This window comes from Aspergillus vadensis (assembly GCF_003184925.1).
Source record: "Aspergillus vadensis CBS 113365 unplaced genomic scaffold BO88scaffold_1, whole genome shotgun sequence".
Classification (NCBI taxonomy): Eukaryota; Fungi; Ascomycota; class Eurotiomycetes; order Eurotiales; family Aspergillaceae; genus Aspergillus; species Aspergillus vadensis.
The window spans coordinates 1058900-1084883 of NW_020292039.1; the positions used below are offsets into that span (position 1 = coordinate 1058900).

Consider the following 25984-nt stretch of genomic DNA (forward strand, 5'->3'; position numbering starts at 1 on the left):
TCTGCATCAGTCAACCACTCTGATTCGACCAGCTAGGCGGGTGAGACTAAGACACCTTTGGGGCTGTACGGTAAGTCCGGTTCCATATTGGTAACTGGTACTAAAGTTAGGCTGGGAAACTAGCGGGTTGTAGTTCTGCGGCCGTTGTTGCCATTCGGTAACCATCGTACCGCACATACGATTCGTCCCCAATAATACCTCCATATTACGTTAGGAGCGGGTCAACCATTCCCCCCCCCCTACAATGGCCTAACCCGGCTCCATCCTTGCGAGGTAATCGAAGGCGACGCTACTTGAGAACTTGGACAAACGATGTGCGGGTCTGACTGACTGAAGATGTCTTTGCATTCGCCTCATCGGCCCATCTTCCCTCGTTCGATAGGAGATGTTCGTTGTGGGGGATTTGGCCCTCCGACACGGAGAGTCGTAGTAGTAAAAAAAGTAGGACCTCCTCCTACTTACATTACCAGATCTCCGTAATGGTTGGTATTAGTGATTAACTGCCGAGTACGCGCAATAGTAGAGAACTAGAGAGCCGCCTCCTTATCTCTTTTCTTATTTTCTCGCTTTCTTTTTTGTTTTTACTTTTTTGGGAGTTCGGTGCGGTGCTTTCTTCAGATCTTTGGTGTGCGGCAGAAATCGATAATTGATACCAGAGAGTATTAATAACTGAAGAACAACAGAACGTGCTGAATGCATAAGACCATAATCAACTGGAACCAATTAGTACTGTCTAGTAACCTGAATAGTCCAATCGGACGAGCAAATTGGAAGCTGATTTGCGACCACACGCCTGCTAAATTTCTTAGCTGTCACGCCATGACTACCAAATGGAGTCTGCCTCCAAGGAACTGAACCCAAGCACGGAAGCTCGGAGAAACAGCCTGGAGAGAGCTAATAACTAGTAGCACTTAGCTAACACTATACCACAGTACTACTAGTTACTTTGTATTATTTGACTACTTAAGTAGTAGTAACAGTCGCTAGGTAACTAACATTGGTACCTCGGCCGCTGGCACTACGGATGACTAGGCGATCGCATTTGCAAAAAATACCGATTAATGTCAATATTGTTATCCTTCTTATCCAAGGATAACGCTATGCCAAGACTGCAACAACAAAAAGGTTGCCAAGTTGATTCTACCAAACTCCAGTCCCTTCTCGAGTCTCCTGATGAAACGAGTCAAGATTCTCGACGATTATCCTGCAATGATCTTAGCCAGGATTATCGCCCACCCCAGATTCTTTGCCCAACGCACAAAGCATGACGAAACATTGAGGGGGATTTGCCAATCCCCAATTTCCCAACCCTAGACTAATAGTTTCTTCTATGGACCGTGTATGGAGTACATGTATCAGACTAATGATTTAATCTTTTATTTTCCTACATTACCAGTGACAGGAAAACTCTCCTGGCCATGTCCCGACTCAGGGAATGCTGATCTCTAACCAACCAGTGGAAACCTCCCGTGAGGGATTCCGCGGTTCAGATTGTTCCACCAAGAGTAACCTAATCGATAGCCACGGTCCGTGTCCCCCTCAATGCCGTGAAGTTGAAGTGACCGGTCTCCACGGAGTCTTGTCGCAGCCTCCAACACACTCTCTCACACTCCCGGTTGTGTACCATGGGAAGGCTCAGACTCCCGAATCAATGGATGAGAACCTTATTCACTCTCTTACTACGGTTGTGTACATGATGTCAGCGATGATACTCGAGACTCATAACGCATCTTCTCATCCCTGAGACCGATTCAGAATCCATCTACAGCAGTGCGGAGGATATGTTGTGCTGGATCCTCAAACCCTATGGCCACCTGTTTGTCAGCTACAAGCTATAGCCAAGAAAGAATGTGTGTATCCCAGTTGGGTGCGCGGGGACAGCGCAATAGGCTTGAATTGGATCTGAGTGATCTGAGATGCCGGGTCAATTGCAAACGAGACTGATGTACAGTCAATCTTCAGATTAGAATTTGGACTATTGATGCAGTGCAATGCAATGCCCAGTATTTGACATACCAGTTTGCTTCCAGTGACACGGTTTGCGGTTTCTCCCCGCTTTGAAGATATATCATCATGATGATGGATCTAGGTGTTGTGCTTACTACTGAAGATTACTAGTATACAGTAGTAGGAACTAACACGACGGAGGTGACACCTGGTCAAGCAATGATGCCCGTTAGCAGAGAAAGGAAGTGATAGCCTCTCTTCTACTACACTTTCACTAGTACTACGGAGTACTGATGCCGCAGGTCGGTAAGTATGCGCTATATTCTTCGGGGGGTTCTGGAATCGGTCAATGCACTCGAATCCTAGTTGCATATATTTCGGCACTGCCTCTCCTCCAAAACACCACGACAATCGCGGGCTTAGCGTACTTATACTTCGTATATAATCAATAAGCATGCAAGCTGAAACTATGAAGATTTGCTACACGTAAATATGGCGAAGCGAGGAGAGCGCAAAAGATTCAATAGCTTAGCCACAAGGGATCCCATCCGCCGTATTCCAACCTACTTGCGACTGTCGGTGAGCAACCCTGCCTGACTGGTCTCACTAAGAGAGTGACCGCCTACATACAGATTCCATTAGGTTGGGTCACTGTCTTTCGCACGTGTTGGGTGTGTAAGCTACGGCCCAAAACCACACAAGCCCAAATGGTTATCTAGATGGACGGATGATGAGGACGGTACATCAGGCCGGCTGATAAGTCGCGGGCGCGGTTTGACTCGGTGGTGCATGCGGAGATTGTACTTAGTGGAAAGGCCCACCATTACTAAGTACTAAGTACTAAAGCACAAATTGTCATCCACATTCCGCCCCTTCGCTACCAGCTTGTCAAGATCATCTACAATTTCAGTCTGACCGTTTCAAAAACAAAAAGGCAACTGCCATCGCTTGACTAGCATCGATTTTCAACGGTCGTCGCGAGAAAGACGGGGCCTGAGCTGCAACTTTCCCAGGAAGTGGATATATCCTCCATCTATCGTCTATCCCCGGTTTAGTGCCATTGCAGATCCCCTGTAAGGAGTTCCCGCGTGATCGACAAGCAACGTCGCCATCTCAACATCTTATTCGGGGCTTTGCCTTCCAACCGCGTCACTTCCATGCTAACTTGACAGACGGGCTCCGGCGGGCGCATATCATCGCCTATCCTGCAGTCTAAATCATGGTTGGCGTACCAGTGTATGGAGTCCTTTGCTTCTAGTAACATCCATCCTTCCCTTTTGCAGAGGCGAAGGAAGAGGAAACGTTCTGCCGTAATCAGATCAGTTCGTTGATTCACAGTAGCAGTACCTAGTAAGTTCCGATGCCGCAGTTGGCAAGCACGGGCGATTCTCATTCGCGTGGTTTCCCTTCCACTGCATAAACCATGGATCCTGGGCCAAGTTTGAACTTGACGAGTCAGCGAGTCAGGAAGCATCAATTTCAGCTCCTCTCCTCAATGTAATTTCTCCAGGATCCACTATCGCAGAGTACCTCGGCGAGAGAAAAAAAAATTGCAGTGGGAAAACAATTTTGAGAAATTGTGGATTGACTCGATAGCATGTTGCCTGAATGCTCATCGAATTGCAAAGTACGAAAAGAAGAAAAAAGTGGATATCTTTGGGTCCGAATTATACACACTACTACACATTAACCAGACGAACATCATACGGTGCGGAGAGTGTCCTCCGTAGCATCGGACGTCAACCGCGGTTCCACCGTTTCAACCCGACTATCTATCAGTCGGAACGAGGTTCATACGAATGCCGAACTGTCGAAAGCTGGGTCAAATACTGTGCCGTTATGCTACTAACACAGATAGTATATTTGTTTGTTGTCCCTGGATGCTGGACTGCTTATCCGAACATCCGAGCAAAGGCCGAAAGGGCCGCATGTCATAGACCCATCATGATGCCACCAATTAATTAGCTAATGATAATAGAATACAACTTGTCAAGGGATTGCAATTGCTGGCCTGAACGCCATCGAACCGACCGACCAACCTGCGTGGGGTGCCTGACCACTGGTTTGCCTAATGCTTATTTGCACCACTCCGTACCATGTCAACGGCTGTCAGTTACCCCAAGCGGTGTCATGGTCGACCGTTGTGTTAAATCAGTGGCGCTTTCGACTAGCTCACGTTGACGTGTATCTCAATAGCGGGGACAGCGAAAATGCGGAGTTGAGAGATCCAGGTCCAAAAAGCCAGATATCCTGACAAGGTTCCTGCCATTGGATGGCCCAACCGCACGGTCCTCTCTAATATATAGCCCAGGAGCCTTGAAACCTGGGGAGTAACCTGGCACGGACATGCTGGTAGCTACGACGCAAACGGAGTGGTAGATGCTGACTTTTCCATGGAGATGATGGACGAGCTTCCTACCAACGGATTCTTTCTTGATGACTACAGTGATTGAGTGTCTGCAAAACGTTGGCTATAAGACCCAACATTCTCGTCTAGGTGAGAGGTTGAACCATCTGATTCACCAAATAAACACTCTCTACTGCGCTATTGGTGGCTATGGGCCCATTGCTAGGGACTATCAACCTAGCACGAGCAAAGCGCGCTTGATTGTTCCAATCCCGCCTCAAACGGCGCATCCCTTATATCCGGGGAAACCAAAGTGTGGAGTACATACAGTAGTTAGTCACTAGTGGGCAGCACCGAAGCACCGTCTAGTCTACTGTAGTCTAGCCATGCCATGGATCCCTCGCACGCAAACATGTCAGGTGGCCTTTACACCTAGACTGCTAGTATTACAGAATAGTACTCCATAGTATCAAGCTAGTAAGGAATAGTAAGAGTTCATCATTGCGGACATGGCTCCTGCGGACAGTCATCGGTCGGAAACGGCGCCTCATTACCAACCCAGATCTTCCCTTCCCCTGGTGTTATCTTGGGGTTCAGACATGGTACTTTTTTAGGCAGAAACTGGGAGCAATTACTCCGGACTCCGTACTTCACCAGCTTACCCTCTTTGGTCCGGTCGCAACCATCCAGGAGCTAGATAATATAGTAGTATCGCTACACCTATGTGACTACTAACTGGTGAGACGGTAGTAACTAGTCAGCCTGGGCTTTATATCCGAACCTCCTCAAAAAGGCAGGAACTGACTAAGCCAATCAATTTCCCTCGGCCCCCTTGAGACCTCTACTGTAAATCCCGCATTATCATTCGGGCGCATACTTACCGGCTTATCACCAAATGGTGTCCCTCAAAAAGAACAACAACACATCAAAGAGTCAAAAATGAAGGCAAGGGATAAAGAACCATCATAGCAATTATCCCTCACCAGGATAGATGATAAATCTATGATTGGTCACAGGAAACTGGAAATTTCCCGCCCACCCGCCATTTTGGTTTCTGCGGCCGAGATTGAGATCCCCTTCTCCTTCCTATAACTAGTTAGAGAAAATACTATAACTTATTAATTAAAATGGCAGAGCCTTGATGCCTGAAATTCCCTTTTCCTTTAGTTCCGCTAGTTGATCGAGCTAAGCAGGACACATCACTCTGCATTTAAGTATCGACCTACTGCATGTTCTTGCAAGCATTGTAACCGGGATATACCTGAAACACCGAGTGACCCTCTGATCTGTCCTGGCATAATAAGCCGTTTAACGATACATTGTGTTTGTTTATTTTTCTTTTTTTCCCTGCAAGCTGCACGGTAGGGGGAGATGAAGAGAGATACTACCTTGAAAGGGGGACATCGGTACAGGGTACTCCGCACTATCTTGCCTGAACTTTTCCGTTGTTGTTGATGTTGATGTTGTTGTTGCTTTTGCTTGTGCCCGTGGGTAACGATTTCTACTACTAACTAATTTTTGATGTGGTTCGTGTGCCTGTGCCAGGAACGGTCATCTGACTGGATGTCGTATCTCCCTCACTACCACCATCATTTACTACCACCACCACCACAACCAAGAACTAAGACATTGCCAACAGTGAGACCTTCCCGCCAAGTATGATGTTCCGTTTGTTACCCCGATCGGAAGTTCCTTAACCATCCTGTTCTATCCATCATTAGTCACTAAAAGAGAACCAGTGGAGCACCCAAGAACTCGTACAGTAAGAAGTCTACGAGAGAGAAAAAAAAAGAAAAAAGAAAAGAAAAGAACGAGAGAAAAAAAGAAAAAGGAATAAGTGGTGTAACTGCGGCAACATGATTCTCGGGCCAAAAAGAAGAGGTTAAGCCATTAGCGGAATCTGCATGTCGCTGCAACTGGAAAGCCACCAAGCGGGGTTTGTGTTGCCCGGTTAGTAGAAAATCCATTCGTTCTTGGTGACCTTGGTTTCTAAACGTTCTCACTTCGTGCTTACTGCAGTCGCCCTGTGAAGAGGGGCGGCGGCCTACCGATTGTCTGCCGGCTCTGGAAACCACACCGAGTTTGTCTGGTGGCTGGATGGAAAGTGTGGAAAGAAAAAGGAAAATAAAATTCGAAATCTATTGTTGATAAGACGAAGCCAGATACAGATACTAACTTACAATCCTTGCACTTGCCTGGCTCTTATCTCCAATTCTCGACAACATCCAAGGTGATCAGCAAGTGGAGCTCTGAATGATCAAGGCTGGCTGAGATCAAGGATCCTTCCAATCTCCATCCAACATGCTGATTGATTAGCCCAATGCTCGCCGGACCGTGAACTTATGCCCAGGGCAATGAATGAGACTTGAGATGCCGCGCACGGGATTATCTCAGACAAATAATCCTATCTCGACCCACTGCGGGGTCCACGGGTTTCGGGAATAGAAGGATTGAGGAACCGGAACCCTCTTCATGAACTGATCAGGTCTGGGCGATGATAAGTCGATATCATACCATTGCGTGATCTGATGTTGTTTGTGGATTGGATTTGCAACTTCATTTGCTATGCGAAGCCCTTATTCACTCACAGTGTCGCAATTATTCCGGCACTTCCTGCTTCTTTAATGACTGTTTCTTGTCTGGAAATGAGAAAGGCTTTGCTTCAGCTATGAGTGGAGATGCTACTCAGTGGAGACCCTCATATTTTTGGTACTTAATAATAGGTCCTTGTCGCTGATTTCGCTTCAGCTTTTCTGGTATTGGTGGGATAGCGTGAGACACGCACGTTCGCTCACCGGTGTGGACATTCTGTACATTGAAGTAGACCTTTGTGCGGACTATAGTAACGAAAATAGTAAAGAAATGCAGGATGTTTATCTCTTTTTCCTCGGGCCATCGGGTTCATACTGTATTGCTCCGGGATCAATATAATAGGCTAGAGGATTGTCTGATGTAGACAACCTTGCAGTATCTACGAATCATGTAGTACTCTGGAGGCTGACCTGGATGTACGATAGAGTAGCATATGTGACCTATGATGTGATTAGAATAGATATATACTATACTTCTTCTACAAATCTACTCCAAACAGGATGAAATTGCGGACCGTGACTTATACTTATACACAATACGAGGCTTGTACAATCATTGTCAAATAATTTAGTAGCTGATCATGTTTTTGTTCACGATCCACTGTATATATAATCTGGCATCGTGTCTGCATAATGGACACAAGTTGTTTTCATGATAGAAGCACAAATTCCCTCATATCCCGTACAAAATGTTGAAATTATCCTATAATATGTAGTGTGGAAGGCTTCTCCTATCGTTCTATAGCTTAGCCCAGAGAATCTAGTATGCCCACACTGCAAGTTTAGTACTAGAAGCCACTAGCCAACTTGATGACACTTGATTCTAGTATTATATTCTAGGTATACATGACATACTATCCATCCACCGCGTTTGCCCAACTTCCATCTCTCAAATAGATCTGGAGAGTGCTAACCCTCACCGTCAGCAGCAACATGTTTGTCTACTATTCAAACTGCCCATTTGCATCGATGTCCAGAAGGACATTGTCTGTTTGTCCTTCACTGCGTTGAAGACCCTCACCTTCACTGCGTCGATAACACAAGATGGCCTTCTTTGTTTCCCACCAGCATTGGAGTTTCTACTCCATACAGAGATGGAAACTTCTTCTAGACGCATTTCCAATCTACTTCATCTCTTCCATCCGATCTTGACTTCCCCGGGGATACTTCTCATCAACCACATCCCCTCGTGTGCTTCAACCCAGTGGTAGCAACATCAAGTCAACATGACCCAATTGGTTGTTCACTGGTTCGCGTGCAATCACTTCTACCCTGAATGGAGGAACACCCCCATACCTCCTTGGGCATCTCCTGGGACTATCCTCCGCCCTACAGCTGCATTACACGGCTACGACTGCTCTGTCTGCCTTGATCCACCAAGCAAGATCCAAGAGGCACGAAAGTCTGTTCTGATGACCGCCACTGCCCTCTCAAAGATCATCGATATCCCCGTGAACGATGGCGGATTCATGCACGGGGTTATTCGATTTTATGCCCGAGGCGACCATTTAAGATGGCTACAGCCGCCTACCCCTGATGCTCAGCTTTTAGCACCAGACCCATATTTGCATGCATTGATGATGGAATCGTGGAGGAACACATTGGGCGAGTTGTACTTCTGGACTAGGCCTGGTTATCTCTTCGATGTTGCTCTGGCTGAGGTGAAGCGGTCGGAGCCAGACAACTACGAGCTCCTCAATTGGTCTGGGACGAACTATATGCCAATTTGTCCGTACTATTACGTGTCAATGTCACCGATGGCGCAGCCCGTTGTCAGGCCAGTGCAGGGTTCTTATGATTCGGCACAGAGATCTTCCCTGGGATCACAGACTTCGTCCAATCTAGTACAGACACCTATGAGGAAAACAGAGTCTAGTGTTGGTTCGACACAGTCTTCTTTCGATACAGCCCGGACTGCTTCTTCAGATCAGAGCCTCTCTTCCCGCGTGAGCCAGAGTCCCTGCCATGAGGATATCATACAGCAGGTAGGTACCCAGAACAATACCACTACGGCTATGCAGAACGTCCAGACCTCCCAGGTGTCTCTGCCCTTTGTGAGAATGGACCCCTCCGTGGCCCTAGATGATCCTTTCGTTATCGAGCCTATTCCGGTATCCCCAAGCTCATATACTCAAATGGTTCCATCACTAACCGTGTGGCAGGGGGAGGGTAGCTGGTCAAGGCAAGACGACCATATCGCCGACCTGAAGCGCCAACTCAGACTACCCGGGCCAATGGTGAGGAATGTATCACCAGACCTTGGTTCCCCGACACCTTCAACTCCTGAAAGGATATCTGCGCGAGAAATTAATCGAAGGAGAGATTCGGAGAAGTCCTACAAACCCACTTCACTCGCCAATGGTACTTCTGCATCTTGCGATGATGGTGAGACTTGGTCCATGGAAGACGCATCGGAATCGTCTTTCAAGGACGCAGTTAACGCTCGTTCCAAGTCTGCATCTTCCTCCGCTGGCAGCCCCGTAGTGGCTTCGAAGAACGATAACAATCAAAGATCGCCTGTGTGCAACACTAGTGATACTCCACCTATCACATGCACGACCGTCAATCCCTCCTTGCTCATGCTTGAGAATGGCCTCAAGACGTATCCGTCTATTGAACCCTCGTATGATGTTGCTGCAATCAGACCTCGATCACTCTCGCCCGCAGAAAATCCCGAACATGAGCTCCAAGTCGGCTCCCCAGGTGGTAAGAATGCGGAAGATGCAGACTCGCTAGCTTTCAATATTGAAACGGAGAACGGCTATAATACGGATCTATTTTCAGCTACTTTGGATCAGTATACTGTAGAGGAGCTGGCCGCGCGGCAACTCACTAAGACTCCAGAATTAGAAGAAAGCAACCCGAATCAATATGGATTTGGGTTTGGATTTGAACACAATTTATTCGATGGATTCAACTTTTTGCTGCCCGAAGAACAATCTGAAATACCTTTGGAGGCGAATATGATGATCTGAAAATAATGGTTTGTGCAGCAAGTGAGAGGAATGCGGCCTTGTCCTTCGACTCACGATTTCATGATATCTATGCTTCCCTTTGGGTTCATTTGCATTCGCTATAAGTATGTTTTTTCGTGCTTCATCGAAATATTTTATTCTTTTCTTCATTCAATTGCGCATATGTACACAAAGGTTTTTTTTTTTTTTTTTTTTTTCTCGTCCATACTTTTTCCTTGCTAATTATCTGCTGGGGTTATTTCGAATATTGGGTCGTTGCTTCTGGGGTAGACGGTGTGAATGGCAAGAAGGGAGTCGTTAGTTTCTGTCTTAATGACGTGATCTTCTTTTCGCATTTACCGTTTTTTTCTGACTTTTAGCGAAACAGTTGCACATCAAGATCTTGTTCTATAACATCCAATACTAGTCATGTGATCTTCAACTACCCCAGAACCACGTGCCGACGGCAAGCTGAATCGGCTTATGCGGGCACTGCATAACTACAGGGAGTAAGCAGCATAAAACATGGGGCCGAGGAAGAAGAGAGAAGTAGTCTACCCCGGGCAGTTCCGTACCATACCGTAAGGGAAACGATTGGTTGCTCCTGGCAGAAAAAGCAACCCGCGGTACCAATAAACAGCGGGAAACTATTGTCATATCACCAGCCACATGTTTCTCGGTTCGTCCGAGGCCAGCCCAGCCCGCGCGGCAAAGTAGCAGCTACTACTACTTAGTTACTACTTGGACTTAGCTCCTCCTTTCTTATCCCCATCATTACTACCACACGTCCCCCAGCCCCCTCCGCTCTCCCCTCCCTAAGACAGAGACTTGCGATGTGACTTGCAGCTCACCGCGACCCATCCCAGTCTATGCGCCACTATTAAGCCCCAAGTTCAGTGTGATCGCGATGTCCTTTCCTTACTCCCAGGATGCTCGCCGCCGGCGGGTCGGAGCCGGCGCCGGCTTCAGCTCCACTGGCAATCGGACCGTCCTGGGATACTGGGTGCCTCTTGCTGTTACCGTGGGCATCGCAACTGTTAGCATTGCAGCCTGGATCTGGAGCGAACGCAGCGAGGACGATGACGATAATAATAACAATAATGACCGCGATACTACTATTCCCCCTCCGCACGATGACCGCTTCCCCGCCCCCGAGGGATACCCTCATGGTGAATATGCGGACGATTACGCCCGTTCAACCGCTACGGATATACCAGGGGACGATGCTAGCATGATGGCGCGCATGCAGGGTGCGCTGCGCCGCACTCCTAGTCCTCAGCAGATCTTTGACGGCGCTAGCAAGAAGGTGGCTGCGGGAGTCGCTGCCGCGGGAGCTTTCGTGGGTGGTGCGCTGACCTCGATTCGTGAGGAAGATAGGGGTGACTTTGAGGATCATTCTCGCTGGTCGGAGGAGGTCGCTTCGAGAGCTCAGCGCGCGGAACAGTCTGCGCCGACTATGACGGGGGCGTTGCCGGTTCGTGATGTTGGTGTTGGCGGCCCAGTGTCTGCTACGAAAAAGAGGACTGTTGCGATTGTGGTCTCGTCGGAGTCTGCGCAGGTGGATCCGGATGATATTGTCTCTCAGCATGTGGTAAGTCTCGATGGTTTGGTATGTGCTAAAGCGGGTTATGCTAATGAGCTTTTACTTTCTGCGCAGTCCATTTTGTCTCATCTCCCCGAACACGTCAACCTGGATACGGCCAGGGTCTTCATCATGATCTATGCCCCCGGTCTCAAGCACGCCCCGAAGCAGGGAAGCTCCTCTCAGCCGGACTTGTCTGTTGCCTCTTCCTATTCCAACATCGCCCCCGAAGAAGCTGTTGCGTCTGGTGAGCTTCCCGAGGGAGAGTCGCCCTCAGAATCTCGCCAGGTCGATGAGGAAGAGGGCTCTACACCACTGTTCAAGACGATGTACACTCAGGCGCAGGCACTTGTGGAGAAGGAGAACACCATCATGCCCTTCAGCACCGCGACAGGGTTTGTGCATCTTCTTCGCCACCTTTCGCCGGAGGTAGTTTATGTTCAGGAGTCCCTTACCGGGGAAGCAGGAGAGCATGTAAAGCTCTTCTCTGGCTGGGTTCGGGATACGGTCATCGTCGTCGGAGGCGAGATCGGTCACGGTGGTCTTGTTGACAGCGACGATGAGTCTGCTCTTGCAGACAAGGGCGAGAAATGGTGGCAGAAGGAGGGTGTCACTGGCATTGGCAAGCGGATCAACGTGGTGGATGTACACCGCATTGGTGATGATTGGAGGCGGAGGGTGTCTGGGCACGACTAGACTAAAGTCAAGTATTGGAAATGTCGATGTTTCAGCGTTGGCTGAACATCTCGGTTGCCTTGCGTATAGGTGTGCCTTATGTTGTTTGATGAACCTTCTCTTTTCTTGTTATTGATTCCCCTGTCTTGATGAGATGAAGAGGATTTGCTCTTCATGTTGTGTTGTTACCCCTGTGTGAATATTGATTGCATGATGACCGCGAAGCATGGTCTACTCAGCTTCTACGGAAGCGTTATGTTGAATGAAATGAGCCTTTGCACATAGCAGTGATTTTACGAGTTAACATCCTCAGGAGTACAAACTCTGTATAAAGTTTCGTCATATGTGGTCAACACTTAAGTGGCACATGATGTATGTATGATATGGGTTGTTCGGTGCCTAACTGGCCACTTCCTTTCTAACTACTACTGCCTCATCGTTTAATTCCCAATCGAGTACAACTGCATGATCTCAGCTCCTGCTGATCCAACATTGAAAATGGTACGTGTATTAGGCAAAGCCCTTCGAGCATATATATATATATATATATATACCCACGACCTCTTTTCCTCAACCACTGGACCTGTCTCTCTTACTACCCTTAGTACTAGTTTGTTCTCATACTCATATATCTCTCTCCCACCTCTAACACAACTCCGTGGCAATACTGACTAAATCCCCTCAAACAGACCTCAACCGTAATCAGCGATACCTACACCATCCTAACCGGGTTACCAGCATCTTACCAACTACGCCCATTCCCATCCTGGAAAGAACTACGAAATGCCGTGCAAGCCATATACAACCAGCTAGAGCAGCACAACTGGTCAGGAAACCAATGGATAGCTCTCACCGACATGTCACAAGCCGCCATCGACAAGCTAAACGAAGACCACGATTTACTAGCAGGCATCTCGGTCCGATTTACATGGATGGGAACAACAGGACTCCTCAAAGTAGCCGCCGGTGCTCCCCACCACTTTCCTACAACAGAAATAGTCCGTTACATTGACTCCCAGTGTTCTGAAATGGGAGTGCCACGCACGCAGCTCACCTGGGGAATGGCAGTTACATTACCCGATTCGGCTGCCTCTCCACAGGGCAAGCAACCTGATGCCTGCGTTTTCCCTCCAAATCGGCAGCCTCGCGGTGGGAAGTGCGATGGTTGGCCGTCGCTCGTCGTGGAAACAGGCGTCTCGGAATCCCTAACGAAGCTTCGTCGAGATGCTACATGGTGGTTTCAGCATTCTTCGGGCGATACTGGATCGTACTTCTGCTTGCGATTAACGCTGGAACTAGAGAGCTGAGGATTGAGAAGTGGCAGCTCGTTCCGTCCGGGAGTCCTGTCACTAGGCATTTGATAGAGGAGTTACGCCAACATCCTGGTTTGATGCCGCCTCTTGGTCAGCTGCCAGCAGGTGTGCAAACTGCTTTCTGTGTTCAGGAGGTAGTCATTACGCCTCAGTCGATTATGGGTCAGCCTCTTGTGATACCTTTCAGGGCTTTGTTTGATCAGAAACCGAATGGGGCCGAGTGAGATATGGTTATTGATGATGAGGGTTTTCGTGAGATTTCGCGGTTTATATAGTGATATATAGGGCCACTTTGGTGTTTAGATACACAAATCTAATGAGGTCCGCCTTACATGCCTGCTAAGAGCTGCCACTAGCCTGAGTCCCTTACTGCCTCTGTAACGTACTCTCCTCAGAGCCCCTAAAGGCCACCACCACGGCCATCACTGTTAAGATCGGCACCTCACATTGACTATCTGCAGTAGTTATACTTAAGGCACTCCCCTTCAGCAGTCTCCCTTAAAGGGGGTCAAGGGTCCTCCAAGGTTCACAGGGTCACATATATAATGTCTACTGATTCCAGCTCTACTAAGGCTACTTCCTGACAACCTCTGGAGACAATAGGAAGGATACCAACTATGCAGAACGGTGTTCCTAGAAAAGCTCAAGGTAGCATTAATGATGATCATACACCTATTGAATGACACCGTAGTAGTTGGTCTTCATTTTATGTATCGAGAGTAACATATTAGATTTTAGCGATCACCTGAATGATATCCCAAATCGGAAATAACACAAATCTTCTTCAGTAGCCTCTTAGGTATAGATATAATATCTGGAATACTCCATGTCGCAGGCGCGCGGCACTAAACCCAAAGCGGTAGTCAGGTGACCCCGACCTCCTTCACGTCGCCCGCGGCTTGGCATCATACAAACTCCCTTTGCAGAGCCACAACCGACCGTCGACCGACTCTTCCCACTCGCTCCGAGCCTCCCCTGCCTTCTTTGCAGGTGTCTGTTCGATGGACTTTCATACCCTTTGTCTGTAGCGACCCGCGCTTTGTGCAAGTGTCCGCATTGGATCGGGCCATTTCGTTGTCGTGCCGCCCCCGATCTCCGCTCCCCACATGTCTCGCGCTCCGGCTGTATCATCAACCACGACTCACGGCCCTGTTCTCATCCTTCCTGGATCCGGTTCCCCCAAGGTCGCATTTATCAGCTTGCGACCATAATCGCGCCGCGGTTCATCTCCGAGACTATGGCGACCGCAATTTCGAAGCCGTCTTCGCATACCCCTAAGATGAAGCGACCGCCCCCGCCTTTCGTCCAGACCGGAGTCAACGGAGTCAAGTCTCAACAATCCTCCTCTTCTTCTCCCCCCTCCTCCGCGAAACGTCTGCCCGGTTCGAATCAACCGGCTTCAGCAAGCTCCGCCGGCGGCCCGACGTCAAATGGCGTCAATGGCGCGGCTAATGCGGCTGCCGGCTCGAACAAGGCTACTCAGAATCGACCTAAGAAGGAAGCGCAAAAGCCCGGTGACCAGGCCGCGCGGTTACAAAAACCATTGTTGAGGTCTTTATCCATTGACAATGATCGTCGCGCAGGGAACAGGTGTCCCGAGCCATATGGTAAGCTCTCAACCCGATCCACATGCGGAGCCCCTGCGTACTGACCATCGGGTGCGTCATAGTCAAAACGTCGTCTTACATCCTCAAGAAGTTCTCCAAATGCCCGCCCTCGCTTATCCTCCACCTTCACCCAACACATTTCCGCTTCGAGCAACAAGATGGAAGCTTCCCTTATAATTCCGAGATGAAGGTCATCATCGAACACATTCGTGCCGGAACCGTTCCCCATGATATGATGGAGGAGCTGTTGCGGGCTAACGTCCGATTCTATGAAGGCACGCTTCCACATGCCTCAACTTCACCTTTGTCTGGTGGACTTGGCTAACCTCTGCAATTCACAGGCTGCCTCATCGTTCGCGTGGTCGATCACAAGTCGGTGTCAGCCCAGGCCAGGAAGTCGACTGCGCCGACTTCCAACGAGAATAACACCCCATTCTCGATTCATAACTATAACGAGCATGTTACACCATCGGCTTATGTGCCCTACCCAAAACAATCCCAATTAAACTCCGATAAGCCGGCCGCCAAGGAAACCCCAACCGGAAATCAACCCGATGCGAAAACCAACGGCGAGCAGTCCGGCGACTCCGAGAATCGTGCAGAGGAAGCTACATCGAATTCCGCTCAACCCAAGCAGCCTCCAAAACCCCGAGTTTTCACTACCGTTCTCCACCCGACTCCACGTTCCTTGCAAGCGGAACTCACTTTGCTTGCCACTACACCCGATCCCAAAGCGGCGAAACAGTCGGCATCAAATGCTGCCTCGCGTCCCCAGCAGTCCTCGTCTACAGCTCCACCATCTCCAGGAGGGTCATCCAATCAGACCGAACGTGGACATCCTGCAAAACGACAGAGGATGTTGGTTGAACCTCAGGAGTTTCTGGAATGTGAAGCGAGATTGACAAGAGCACTGGCTCCACCTCTCTTCTTGGATCCTGTCAACAGTTTCGACGCTGTGCAAGATCTGCTGAAGATCATGGAGAGCCCGCTCCACCGCGATCCGCCACCCTCACCAAAGAGGAGGAAGCGTACCGTGGCTGAGCTCGCTGCTGACGAGGCGCTGGCTGCCGAGGAAGAGAGATTCATGCTCATCATGGATGAGCGACTGGAGCCTACCTCCTCCGGTGGTGCTGGAGGGCCGAAATCCGCGGTTGTGGATGATACGGGTGGTGGTGCACCATTTGAGCCTCGATTCTCAAGGTTCAAGACGCTTGAGAATATCCGTATGCAGCATGAGGAGAAGGCCAAGCGCGAACATGAAATCAAGATGAAACAGGAGTTGGCTAAACGACAACAGCAAGAGCAGGAGAGGGAAAAACGTCGCCAACTGGAGCAGCGACAGAATGAAGAGCACGCTAAGGAAGAGGCTCGTAGACAGCACTTTGCCGCGCAGGCTCAGGCGCAACTTGCGGCGCAGCAGCAGCAACAACAGCAACAGCAACAGCAGCAGCAGCAGCAGAATCGGCATGTCATGGCGCAACAAACTAACGGTGTTAGCCAAGCGCCGCAGTCTTCGCCGGTGGTCCGTAATCAGACACCTCACAACACTTCTTCGCCTGTTGTTGGCAACACAATGGCCGCACAAGCAAGTGTTCCTATGAGCATGACGCCTTCAATGCAGGGAGCAGGCAGCCCACCGAGGCCGCCATCTGCATTGCAGCACGCCCATCCTACAGTAATGAGCCATCCGATGGCACCTTCCAGAAGCCAACAAGGACAGAGCCGACACGGGACACCACAGATGACTCAAGGAACGCCAGCAATGTCTCATGCTACACCTATCATGCGTAATGTAACACCAACACAGCGTATGAGCCACGCCAGCCCGAGTCACACGACGATGGCCCCAACACCGGTGATGAACCAGGCTACCATGATGGGAACACCACAAATGGGAGGCGGAATGGGCCTCACACCTCAACAGCAACAGCAGATGCTATTGCAGCAGAGACAACAACTTCTCGCCCAGCAAGGGCATATGGTACAGAATCAGTTCTCGCCAAAGCAAGTAGCTCAGATGCAGGCCAACGCACATGCGCAGCAGAATATTCAAGCCCATCAGCAGCAGATGCTACAAGCCCAGCAGCAGAATTTCCAGGCACAGCCCAAGTTCCCGAATCCACAAGCCTATCAGGCTCAGTTGATGCGTGCGCAGCTCGCGCAGATGCACATGGCTCAGCAGCAGCAACAGCAACAGCAACAACAGCAGCAACCGCAACAGCAGCAAGGCCAGCAATCACAGAATCAACAGGGACAGGTACACCAAAACAGCCCACATATGAACCCTCAACAGCAGCAAATGCTAATGGCGGCGGCTCAGGCCAATGGAGGTCATCTGCCACAAAATATGCAAGGAGTAAATTTGGCACAGAACGTCATCACTCCACAGCGCTACCAGCAATTGTTCACTCAGCGATTGGTACGGCTTAGGCAAGAAATGGCGGCTCGATTGATGCCACAGTACGGTTCACCGTCTCAGTTCCCACCACATATACAACGACAGTACACCACGGGACTGGAACAGAATGCCAAAGCCTGGGTTCATGACATTGTTCGACGAGAGCGCGAGCTGATTCAGCAACGTGCCAACCAGGTTGCTCATGTTCAAGCTCAGGTGATGCAGCAGCAACATCAGCAACAGCAACAGCAACAAAACATGATGCAGAACGCCCGGGGAAGTAGCTGATTTGCTTTACCTTCTTTTTCTTTTCATTCTAACTACAATACGCCGCAGGGCTATTCTTTCATCTTTACCCTTTTTCTTCAAACCCTACCGTTCTTATACCTTCTATCGGATTTGGACAGCGCATGGCGCTCACCACGAACCTCCACGATTATACATTGGGATTATTCTGTTCTTTTTCTTCTTCTATTCAAGTCCCCGCTTATTTATCTTCATTTCTGAGATTGTGCATAAGGTATTGGGATCCAAGGCAAAAGAGGTTGGCGTTTTTATATTTTCTTGTATGACTTGGGCCTCCTTTTCTTCTTCTTCTTTTTGGTATCCTTATTTATTTTGCTTTGCTTTGCTTTACTCTACTATATTTGTCTTCCTGGTTTGCGCTTGGCGATTTGATTTGCTTGTACCACACGGGAATGGACTGGTTGAATTTAGGGGAGCAAGGAACCGACTTGATACCATTTTTGTACAGGTGTCCCCTTTTTGATTTATGCTGATGTTGACGTTGATGTCTGATAAGAATCGAATTGAAGCGAACTGATATAATTCGTTATAAGTAAGACTGTCTAATCGACAGGTAGCAATCATCCCAACAATCCACCCCCAATTTTATGTATTGAATTAGAGCCCCCACCTAGAATACTAATTATTTAGCCGTCGACAGTACCGATAATAAATGAGCAGCACACGGAGAGCTAAGCTTCCTTTTGAGTGGGATGTTGATGGCTAAGTTGGTGAGGGGTAGGTGGTCGGTGGAAGAGGATAAATACCAGGAAGTCGGAGGTTATGGAACAGTTCAGTTCATTCATATATCTAATCTGTCTAATGACCCAGAATTGTGATAGATAATAGTATATATGGACTGGGTAAATATGGACAGTAAGTTAATACATAATACCCACATTATATGATCATATAGTATTAGTAAGTATGGTTTGAGCAGTAGTAGTAAGTATACATTAAGTGTGGGATGAAGAACTTAGCAATCTAGAAGTCACTACACTTACTAATTACCAATTACTACCATAGTTAATGTAATGATAAAATCATATAAAACTAAGCAGAGCAGAGGAGAGGGGAGCTAGATAGTAACTAAGTAGACCCTACTATCTACCTAGCTTCAACAGTTTACTAGTAATCAACCTTGATGAATCTATTCATGCTTTAGCTATAGGACTATCAGATCTATACCGGTGGTCAGTAGTAGTATAGTATAATCGACGGGGATATCAATTCAGAGTTATCTGCACTGATTGCCTAATGTAGAATACTACTCACTCGTACATGGTGTTATCTGAGTATTCATTTAGTTATCATCAAAAGTAACTTTACATCGGCTAATTTAGTTACCTAAAGGGGGAGGGTGAGGGTGTAGTACCAGCAGAGCAGGATGAGGCTTAAGTCATTTAGTAGTGGACATGGACATTCAGAACAACAAAATTACATGGTGTGGTATTCCATCCACCTTGTTCTTTTACAGAATTATTTGAACATGGTCATAGGGGAAAAAGATACAGAAACGGTCGAGAGGCAGGGAAAAGAAGGAAGAAATAATTATTCCATCATTCCATAGAAACAACTGTACGATAAAACTGAGAAATATGTGGAAAAGGGCCCATAAAGCCATAGATAAAAAGAGGCATATTGCACAGATGAACCTTTGGATTTTTTTGGTGTCTTTTTCTCTCTTTTCCTTCTGTTCCTTTTATGTTTCACCCTTTCCCTATTTTGTCTGTTTCCCCTTGATCGTTTTTTGTTTTCACATTTGAGATTCAAGTTCATACACACATGCAAGCACACACAAGACGCACTCTTTTCTCTCACTTCTCTCATGCACACACACAAAACTTTCATTTTCGTTCTCATCTCATTTGGATCCCTGGATTTCGACTACCTAAGTTGCTAGCGAGAAAAAAAGGGGTGTTGGGGAGGGAGGGTTTATGGTAGTGAGGATCATGCGTAGAAAGAAAAGAAAAAAGGTGTGAGGGAAGCATGGGCATGCATGCATGGATGCTAGCCTATAAATGCAAGTTTATGAGGGGAAAAACTGCATTTATTTGCCGCCAAGGCTGGGGAAGTTCTTCTCGTCGACGGCGACAGTGGGAGCAGCAGCGGCAGCGGGGCGCTCGGAGCGGGGACCGTTGCCACGGCCGCCACGGCCACCACGGGGACCACCACGGCCACCACGGCCACGGGGACCAGGGCCACCAGTGCGGGGAGCCTCAACGAAGCGCATGTCGACCTCGAGGATGTTCTTCTCCTTGCGCTGCTTCTCGCGCTTGGCCTTGTCCTCCTTGCCCTTGATGTAGGCATCCTCCTCCTCGGAACGCTTGAGCTCCTTGGCGGCGGCCCACTTCTTGTCGAGCTTGGTGCCCTCGTTGGGAGCACGGACGGGCTTGGCGCTCAGGTCACCCTGGGCGGCCTTCTCGGCAAGGTACTCGGCGTAGGACTTGGACTTGTCGGCAGCCTCCTCGGGCTTCTCCTCGCCGGGGGTCTGGGGCTCGGTCTCATCGGTCTGAGCAATGTTCTCGCCGGCCTTCTCGTCGTCCCAGGTCTTCTCGCCGCTCTGGTTACCCCAGCCCTGGTTCACCTGCTTGCGGGTGTCGCTATCCAGTTCGTCAGTTTTGGTCGAGTCCCAAGACTCCTTTATCGCCCATCTCCATGGAGGAAAAAGGTAAAGGGAAAGGCTTACGTCTGGCCGGTGCGGGACTGGCGGTCGTGGCGGACACGCTCACCACGGTCCTCACGGGCGCGGAATCCGCGCCGTTGGGCGTCCTTCTCATCGGTGGGCTTCTCACGGTTGTTGTTTCTGCCGGCGTTGCGGTCACGGAAAGCTGAACGTGATCGGAATCAGTCGGAATGGACTTGCCAAAAGTTGGAACCCAATGTAGCTGGGAATACATACCGGCCTCGTTGCCAGTGGCACGGCCACCACGGCGAGAGTTGTTGTTCTCACGGGGCTGGGCAGGGGCCTCCTTGGGAGCGTCCCGCTTGCCAACACGGGGAGCGGGCCTGTCTACGGCTTTCGTAGGGGGCTCGGGAGCTCTGTTGGGGTCGAGTTCAGGGTCATTGCCTGTAGTTGCGCAGCGCGAGCAAAAGCACGCTCGAGGTTAGAAAATGATGTAATGCCTTCACGAATTCGAAGTGTAGATGGATCGACGACATGCGAAAAGAGAGACCAAGGCAAGTCAAAACACGATAGGTAGTGCAAAGTGCAGGATGGGACTCAGGTATGGTAGGTAGGTAGGTAGACAAGGGAAGGGCGAGAATTACCAAGAAGCTCGTAGAGGTTCTGTTGATAGTAGATGATATGTTAGCCATCGCATTCCTTGGATGTTTTGAAGCTGTCGCTTTCTCTCCCGTCTCATCTGTGGTGGTGGTGATGGTGCGAGTTGGTGAAGAGCAGGATAGATTTGTGCAATATTCCTGCCGTCCCCCAAAACCCCGCTCGTTGCAATGCAACTGCGCTCCCAACCCAATCCCAGCATTCTTCCATCAATCCAGCCCGGAAATCATTCCTCCCCTCAAATCGCGGATTTCCATCACCCTCGCACAGCAACAGACGGAGAGAAAACGAGAGCCATTCTCTTCTCAAAAGCAACGCACCTTGGACCGGATCTCCGCCATGACGCCTGGTTTTATGCGGGGCCTTCCGGGGAAGGCTTCTCTCTTATCGCAACAATTCGGTCCGACGGAGCGGGCGGGGAGAGTCGACACAGGCAGGAACCTCGACGACGAACGGTATCTGACCTCTCCTTTGTTTAGGGGGGATGGGATAGGATAGTGGTTGGAGTGAAGGGGGTTGACTGGACGGTGGATGGAGGCGACGTTTGTGGTTGCACTCGCCCGATCCGGTAAGGTGCGAATTGCTGCTAAGCGAATCCGGGAATGCGACCTGTGATTGGTCTACAGCAGCTAGGGCTTAGGGTAAAACACCAGCGGATGACGCTGAGATGATGCTCTGCATCGCTGCCTTCAGTTCGGCTTACGCTCGACAGTATGTAGCATGGTTGGATGTTGCTTTTTTTCGCTCCTCTTCCCCTACAGCATTCTGGGGGTGATCTGTAGATCACTGCCATCCCAATTCCATTCCCCTCTTTTGTCATACGTCACTACTCATTCCTCTCTCCTCTTTCTCTCTCTCCCTCCCCAGACCGTTGTAGCTTTCCCCCCAATTGCCGAGCTCCGTACTAGCTGGTCACCTGCCAACTCTAGTTACTTCCCTATTCGAGTAGATACCTCCCCCAAGCTCTCAGAGCTCTCCCAAGAAGGAACTTATCCACATAGTATCTCCAGAAGAAGAAAGTAGCAGCAAATAGAACCGAGGAATATAAGTAGAAGCAGAGAAGTAATAAAATGATTCATGAAGATGAATAGAATAGAATGCAATGCCGCAGGGATGCAACATAACCCAGACCAGCAAGAAATACACATGCAAGCCACCGTTTCACTGCAGCCCAAATCATCACCATCACCATAGCAAGAAAAGAAAAACATCATATAGCTATGTCCGCAAGAGCTGAGAGTAAGAAGTGCGACCCGATTCGAACTGCACCGCAGTCGCCGTCGGGCCCATTATACCAGTCATGCATGTACACAAAGAACCATGTTCCAACTTTTATCGCGTCTTTTTTCTTTCCCTTTTAACCCTTCTTTCCTCCGCTCATTTCGCGCTCAAAGGAACAAACAGCCAACCGCTTTTTTTCCAGTTTCAAAGGCGTCAATCAATCAAAAGCGCCACAGCAACAGCAGAACAGCAAGCGAACCAATATAAACAAATGGTATCAACCGCAAACGCCAGGCAATGCTTCAAAGTTTCAACTTTTGTCTTCCAGTCATAGAAGAAAGCTATGAAGGAAATCCGTCAAGCGTGTCTCTCTCTTCCGACCGTGGTATCCCTCGAACCGAAAGAGGGAAGTAAGTGCCGGATGTGAGATTACAAAACAAGAAACAAACGGGTTAATGGCGGGTATTATTCTGCTCGTAACTGAAAGGAGTCTGGAAATGCATGCTAGCACTCAATCCAAATGGATCGGCATCCAGCATAGGTTCATAGTTCCCCATGAGGTGGTTCGCATTATTGTATGCGCCATTAGCTCCCTCTCCCGCATGTTGGGTGTATTGGTTGAGATTATGCGCCCCCATGGGGTGAGAGCCCGCCGGCACAGATGCGGCATTGTTGTAGCCGGAGACGTAGGGCGAGGCACCCACGGTGGAATCATGTTCCTCATCAATCATGTCGGCCTGGGCATCGTACTCCTGTTCTATGCGGACATTAACCAAGGGTTCAATACCACCACGGACCTGGAAGAAAACAACAATGCGACAGTGGAGTTAGCTTACCCAGTTGGTCATAGTGCTTCTGGAATGGCGATGGGTAGTACGCGGAGGGGACGCGGGGAGCTCGGGGATTCGTACCACCCGGCATGGCGGCCTTTGGGTCGGTCGACTCCGGCTGGCCGATGCTCATCGGCGGCGAGGTTTGGCTGATATTTCGCGAGTGCGACAGCATCTGCGAGCGCTGCTGGGCCTGGGGATCCACCCCAACCGGCGACATGGCTCCCTGGAAGGGGAAACCGGGGGACTTGGCGTGGGACGGAGAGGAGACATGGGATGGAGGCGTGGCCTGGAACTGTGGCGACGGAATACCATACGCACCATCACGATGTTGAGCCATGCCGAAGGGCTCCTTGGGAGCGATGCCAGGATGCCGTTGAGCCGAGGTTCGGTTTACGGCAGCACGCTCCAGGGTGGAAGGAGGCTTCGCTGCCATTGGGGTGGGCTTAGCGGCGCCCGCGCCAGGGGCCCCGGCCTTGAGTCGCAGCTCTGCTTGCACATCGATTCCTACGGTCGGTCAGTATCTCACGTATGGGACAAGGATCGCCCCGAGGGCGCTTATCAGGAAGGGGGCTTGCAGGCTTGCAGTTGGGTATGCGAACGGGAGAGACCAACCTTTTTCGAGCAAGATACGTTCGAGCAAGGAGTTCTTGTAGCGCAGCATCAAGCATTCATCAGCGGCGCTACGATGATTCTGCTGAAGGGTCTGCAGGGAGTCTTCATTGCGCTTAATGGTGGACTCGAGCTGGCGGATGTACTCTGTGCGACGCTCACGGAAGGCGGCTTGGGCCTGGCGGTTGCGTTGCTTCCGCTCCTCCGAGGTAGCATAGATCTGACGGCGGCTGTTAGCTTCATGCCGGGGAAGGGATGGGATCAAGGGTCCAGATAGATAACAAGATCGATAAAGGCTGAAGAGGGGAAGGGAGTAATAAGGTGCAGAGGAGATAAGTAGTAGTCAAGGGGACAGCAAGAATGGAGGGATATGACAGGACGATAAGGGATGAACAATCGCAATGATAAATGATAATAATAAACGCAGTGCGGGGCCCCGGACTGGCACGCAGGGACAAATCACTGGGGGAGGAGCAGCGATAGGCACCAACAGCACAGCCAGTGATGATGCTGGATGAACACCAAAAGACGTGATGGATGTGATGATAGATAGATAAAGGTAATAGAAATGAGATAAGAGAAAAACAAGCAACGACCACCACGAGGTATAAAAAGCCAAAAGGGTCGGTCGATCTGGATCCGGGGTAAAACAACAAAAAAACAGAGTTGAGGGCAGCCACCCTGGAAGAGTTCTTACGTACTGGTTTTCTTCCTCCTTTGCGCTTCTGAGTCTGGGTCACATCTTGCATCAGAATCTCCCCCTCGGCCTCAGGCGTTGACACCGCCGAGCTGATCGAGCCTTCAGGCAACGGCTCGGTCTTGGGGACAACCGGCTCAGTGGCCGGGTTGTCATTTTGTGTGGAATTGCTTGTCTCAACCATGGAGACCATTGGATTTGGCTATGTATGAGGAAGGGGGGATGGGAATTTAGCCTCGTTCTTTTCTTTGTCTGCTGGCCGTTCTTGTTGCCTGTCCGGATTGCCCAAAAGACAGGTCGGTTATGGGAAATCCCCCCTTGCGTGCTTGGTGGAGGGAGAATGACGCACCCAACAAGAAAGAAATCCGGGGGTGTGGGATATTATAAAATTAGCAAGGAAAGAAAAGGGAACAAAAACAGAAAAAGAAAAAAAGGCAGATGACGACGGCCGGGATCGAATATCAAAAGCCTCTTCTTCTTCTCTTCTCTTTTGTCTGTCTCTCTCCCAAAGACCGGGCTAACAAGACAGCGGACTTAATTTCCCCCTCACACAAAATAGACGCGGTGAACGATCACGAAAGACAAAATGGTAATAGAATACACAGCAGGTAAAAAAGTTAGCCGGCGGGGTTATGGAATCTGATAATTCAGACGCAGGAAACGCGCGGCTGGGCGGCAGAAAGGGACGTGCGAGGGCTGGCAAAGGGTCGCAAGGAGGCCAGCGGAAGAGGTGACATAAAGGAAATTGATGATGGAATACCCAGATAGCCAGCAGATTCGGAGGGAAAGTAGGAAAGAAGCGCGAAGGACAGTAAGAGGGGAAGGGTGGGAAGGTGAGAGTGGGAAAGATGTGAGGTAAAATTATTTACTAAAAAGAACGGGGATGTTATTAAAGGGAAAGAAAAGGTCGAATAAGGGCCTTCTTCTCTTGGTCCAAGCCTGGTGGGTTGGAAAATTCGAGCAAAGAGTGGGCAAAAATAATATTTAATGGGGACAGCAGAAGGAAAGGAAAAAAAATAAAAAAGAATTTTATTTTATTTTTCTTTTGGCTTCTCTTCGAACTTTCCTTTTAGGTCAAGGCAGAGACTTTCCCAGGGGAAAAATCCAGCCCATCATCCCCATCCACTCCCTCCATCCACTCACGCGAGACGGTGCAATGAGTGTGAGAGGGGAAAATGGACCGAACGGAACGAGCTTCGGTTTCGCCGCCGCTGGTCAAAACTCTTTTTGACTTTACACTACTTTTTCGACGCCTCGTCTGGTCTTTACTTTTTGCTGCTTTTAAACAACTGATGTTCTCTCGCGCCCGTCCGGTTTCTGTTTCTTCTAGTAGTTCTAGTAGTAGTTCTACGCATTCTTCCCTGCCCCTGCTTTAGTTTTGTCCATCCAACATCACAAGAGCCACTCTCCCCTCATTGCCCAGTTACAACCCCCCACCCGCCTCCCTCCCCTCTCCTCTCACCTTTCTCACATACACTGGCACTCTCTTTCGCTTTTCTGTCCATTCAGGTCCTCGATGCAATTCTTCCCTCCTTGCTAGGAGCGGTTTTCCTCGGCCGCGGCACCAACTTGAGCGAGATCCACTGCAAGGTCAGACCCAGCCGAAGATCCGCCCAGGGTGAGTCGTCAAACTCGTCACTGC

General features: G+C 49.5%; 7 protein-coding genes across 7 annotated transcripts; 5 read left to right on the plus strand and 2 right to left on the minus strand.

Moving 5' to 3' along the window:
- The first annotated feature begins 958 nt into the window (after positions 1 to 958).
- On the plus strand, positions 959 to 1352 carry BO88DRAFT_9862 (uncharacterized protein). Its single transcript, XM_025713306.1, has one exon. The coding sequence runs from the start codon at positions 1062 to 1064 to the stop codon at positions 1266 to 1268; it is 207 nt and encodes a 68-aa protein (XP_025568194.1). The 5' UTR covers positions 959 to 1061; the 3' UTR covers positions 1269 to 1352.
- Positions 1353 to 8111: 6759 nt separating this feature from the next.
- BO88DRAFT_448224 (uncharacterized protein) lies at positions 8112 to 9860 on the plus strand (the record flags this gene model as incomplete). The annotated part of the gene is made up of 2 exons (XM_025710423.1): positions 8112 to 8996; positions 9048 to 9860. The coding sequence occupies 2 exons, from the start codon at positions 8112 to 8114 to the stop codon at positions 9858 to 9860; spliced, it is 1698 nt and encodes a 565-aa protein (XP_025568195.1).
- A 654-nt stretch (positions 9861 to 10514) lies between these two features.
- BO88DRAFT_400078 (uncharacterized protein) lies at positions 10515 to 12554 on the plus strand. The gene is made up of 2 exons (XM_025705476.1): positions 10515 to 11430; positions 11497 to 12554. Exons 1-2 carry the CDS (start codon positions 10747 to 10749, stop codon positions 12115 to 12117), a joined length of 1305 nt encoding a protein of 434 aa, XP_025568196.1. The 5' UTR covers positions 10515 to 10746; the 3' UTR covers positions 12118 to 12554.
- Positions 12555 to 12561: 7 nt separating this feature from the next.
- BO88DRAFT_439885 (uncharacterized protein) lies at positions 12562 to 13633 on the plus strand (the record flags this gene model as incomplete). The annotated part of the gene is made up of 3 exons (XM_025709740.1): positions 12562 to 12597; positions 12786 to 13363; positions 13396 to 13633. The coding sequence occupies 3 exons, from the start codon at positions 12562 to 12564 to the stop codon at positions 13631 to 13633; spliced, it is 852 nt and encodes a 283-aa protein (XP_025568197.1).
- A 1013-nt stretch (positions 13634 to 14646) lies between these two features.
- On the plus strand, positions 14647 to 17702 carry BO88DRAFT_328033 (uncharacterized protein; the record flags this gene model as incomplete). The annotated part of the gene is made up of 3 exons (XM_025702535.1): positions 14647 to 15016; positions 15079 to 15327; positions 15358 to 17702. 3 exons carry the CDS (start codon positions 14647 to 14649, stop codon positions 17700 to 17702), a joined length of 2964 nt encoding a protein of 987 aa, XP_025568198.1.
- Positions 17703 to 19749: 2047 nt separating this feature from the next.
- On the minus strand, positions 19750 to 21323 carry stm1 (putative telomere and ribosome associated protein Stm1; the record flags this gene model as incomplete). The annotated part of the gene is made up of 5 exons (XM_025708470.1): positions 19750 to 20302; positions 20389 to 20530; positions 20602 to 20769; positions 20970 to 20988; positions 21303 to 21323. 5 exons carry the CDS (start codon positions 21321 to 21323, stop codon positions 19750 to 19752), a joined length of 903 nt encoding a protein of 300 aa, XP_025568199.1.
- Positions 21324 to 22562: 1239 nt separating this feature from the next.
- On the minus strand, positions 22563 to 24657 carry BO88DRAFT_9962 (bZIP transcription factor). Its single transcript, XM_025713315.1, has 4 exons — positions 24347 to 24657; positions 23649 to 23865; positions 23040 to 23540; positions 22563 to 22960 (listed from the first exon to the last, which is right to left on the minus strand). Exons 1-4 carry the CDS (start codon positions 24533 to 24535, stop codon positions 22656 to 22658), a joined length of 1212 nt encoding a protein of 403 aa, XP_025568200.1. The 5' UTR covers positions 24536 to 24657; the 3' UTR covers positions 22563 to 22655.
- Between the last annotated feature and the right edge of the window lie 1327 nt (positions 24658 to 25984).

Bases quoted from the DNA above. Each gene is read 5' to 3' on its own strand.
- BO88DRAFT_9862 (XM_025713306.1), top strand. From the start codon at position 1,062: ATGTCAATATTGTTATCCTTCTTATCCAAGGATAACGCTATGCCAAGA.
- BO88DRAFT_400078 (XM_025705476.1), top strand. From the start codon at position 10,747: ATGTCCTTTCCTTACTCCCAGGATGCTCGCCGCCGGCGGGTCGGAGCC. The intron at 11,431-11,496 runs GTAAGTCTCGAT...CTTTCTGCGCAG, and splicing joins ATATTGTCTCTCAGCATGTG to TCCATTTTGTCTCATCTCCC.
- BO88DRAFT_9962 (XM_025713315.1), bottom strand. From the start codon at position 24,535: ATGGTCTCCATGGTTGAGACAAGCAATTCCACACAAAATGACAACCCG. The intron at 23,541-23,648 runs GTTGGTCTCTCC...GACCGACCGTAG, and splicing joins ACGTATCTTGCTCGAAAAAG to GAATCGATGTGCAAGCAGAG. The intron at 22,961-23,039 runs GTAAGCTAACTC...ATGTCCGCATAG, and splicing joins GAAGCACTATGACCAACTGG to AACAGGAGTACGATGCCCAG.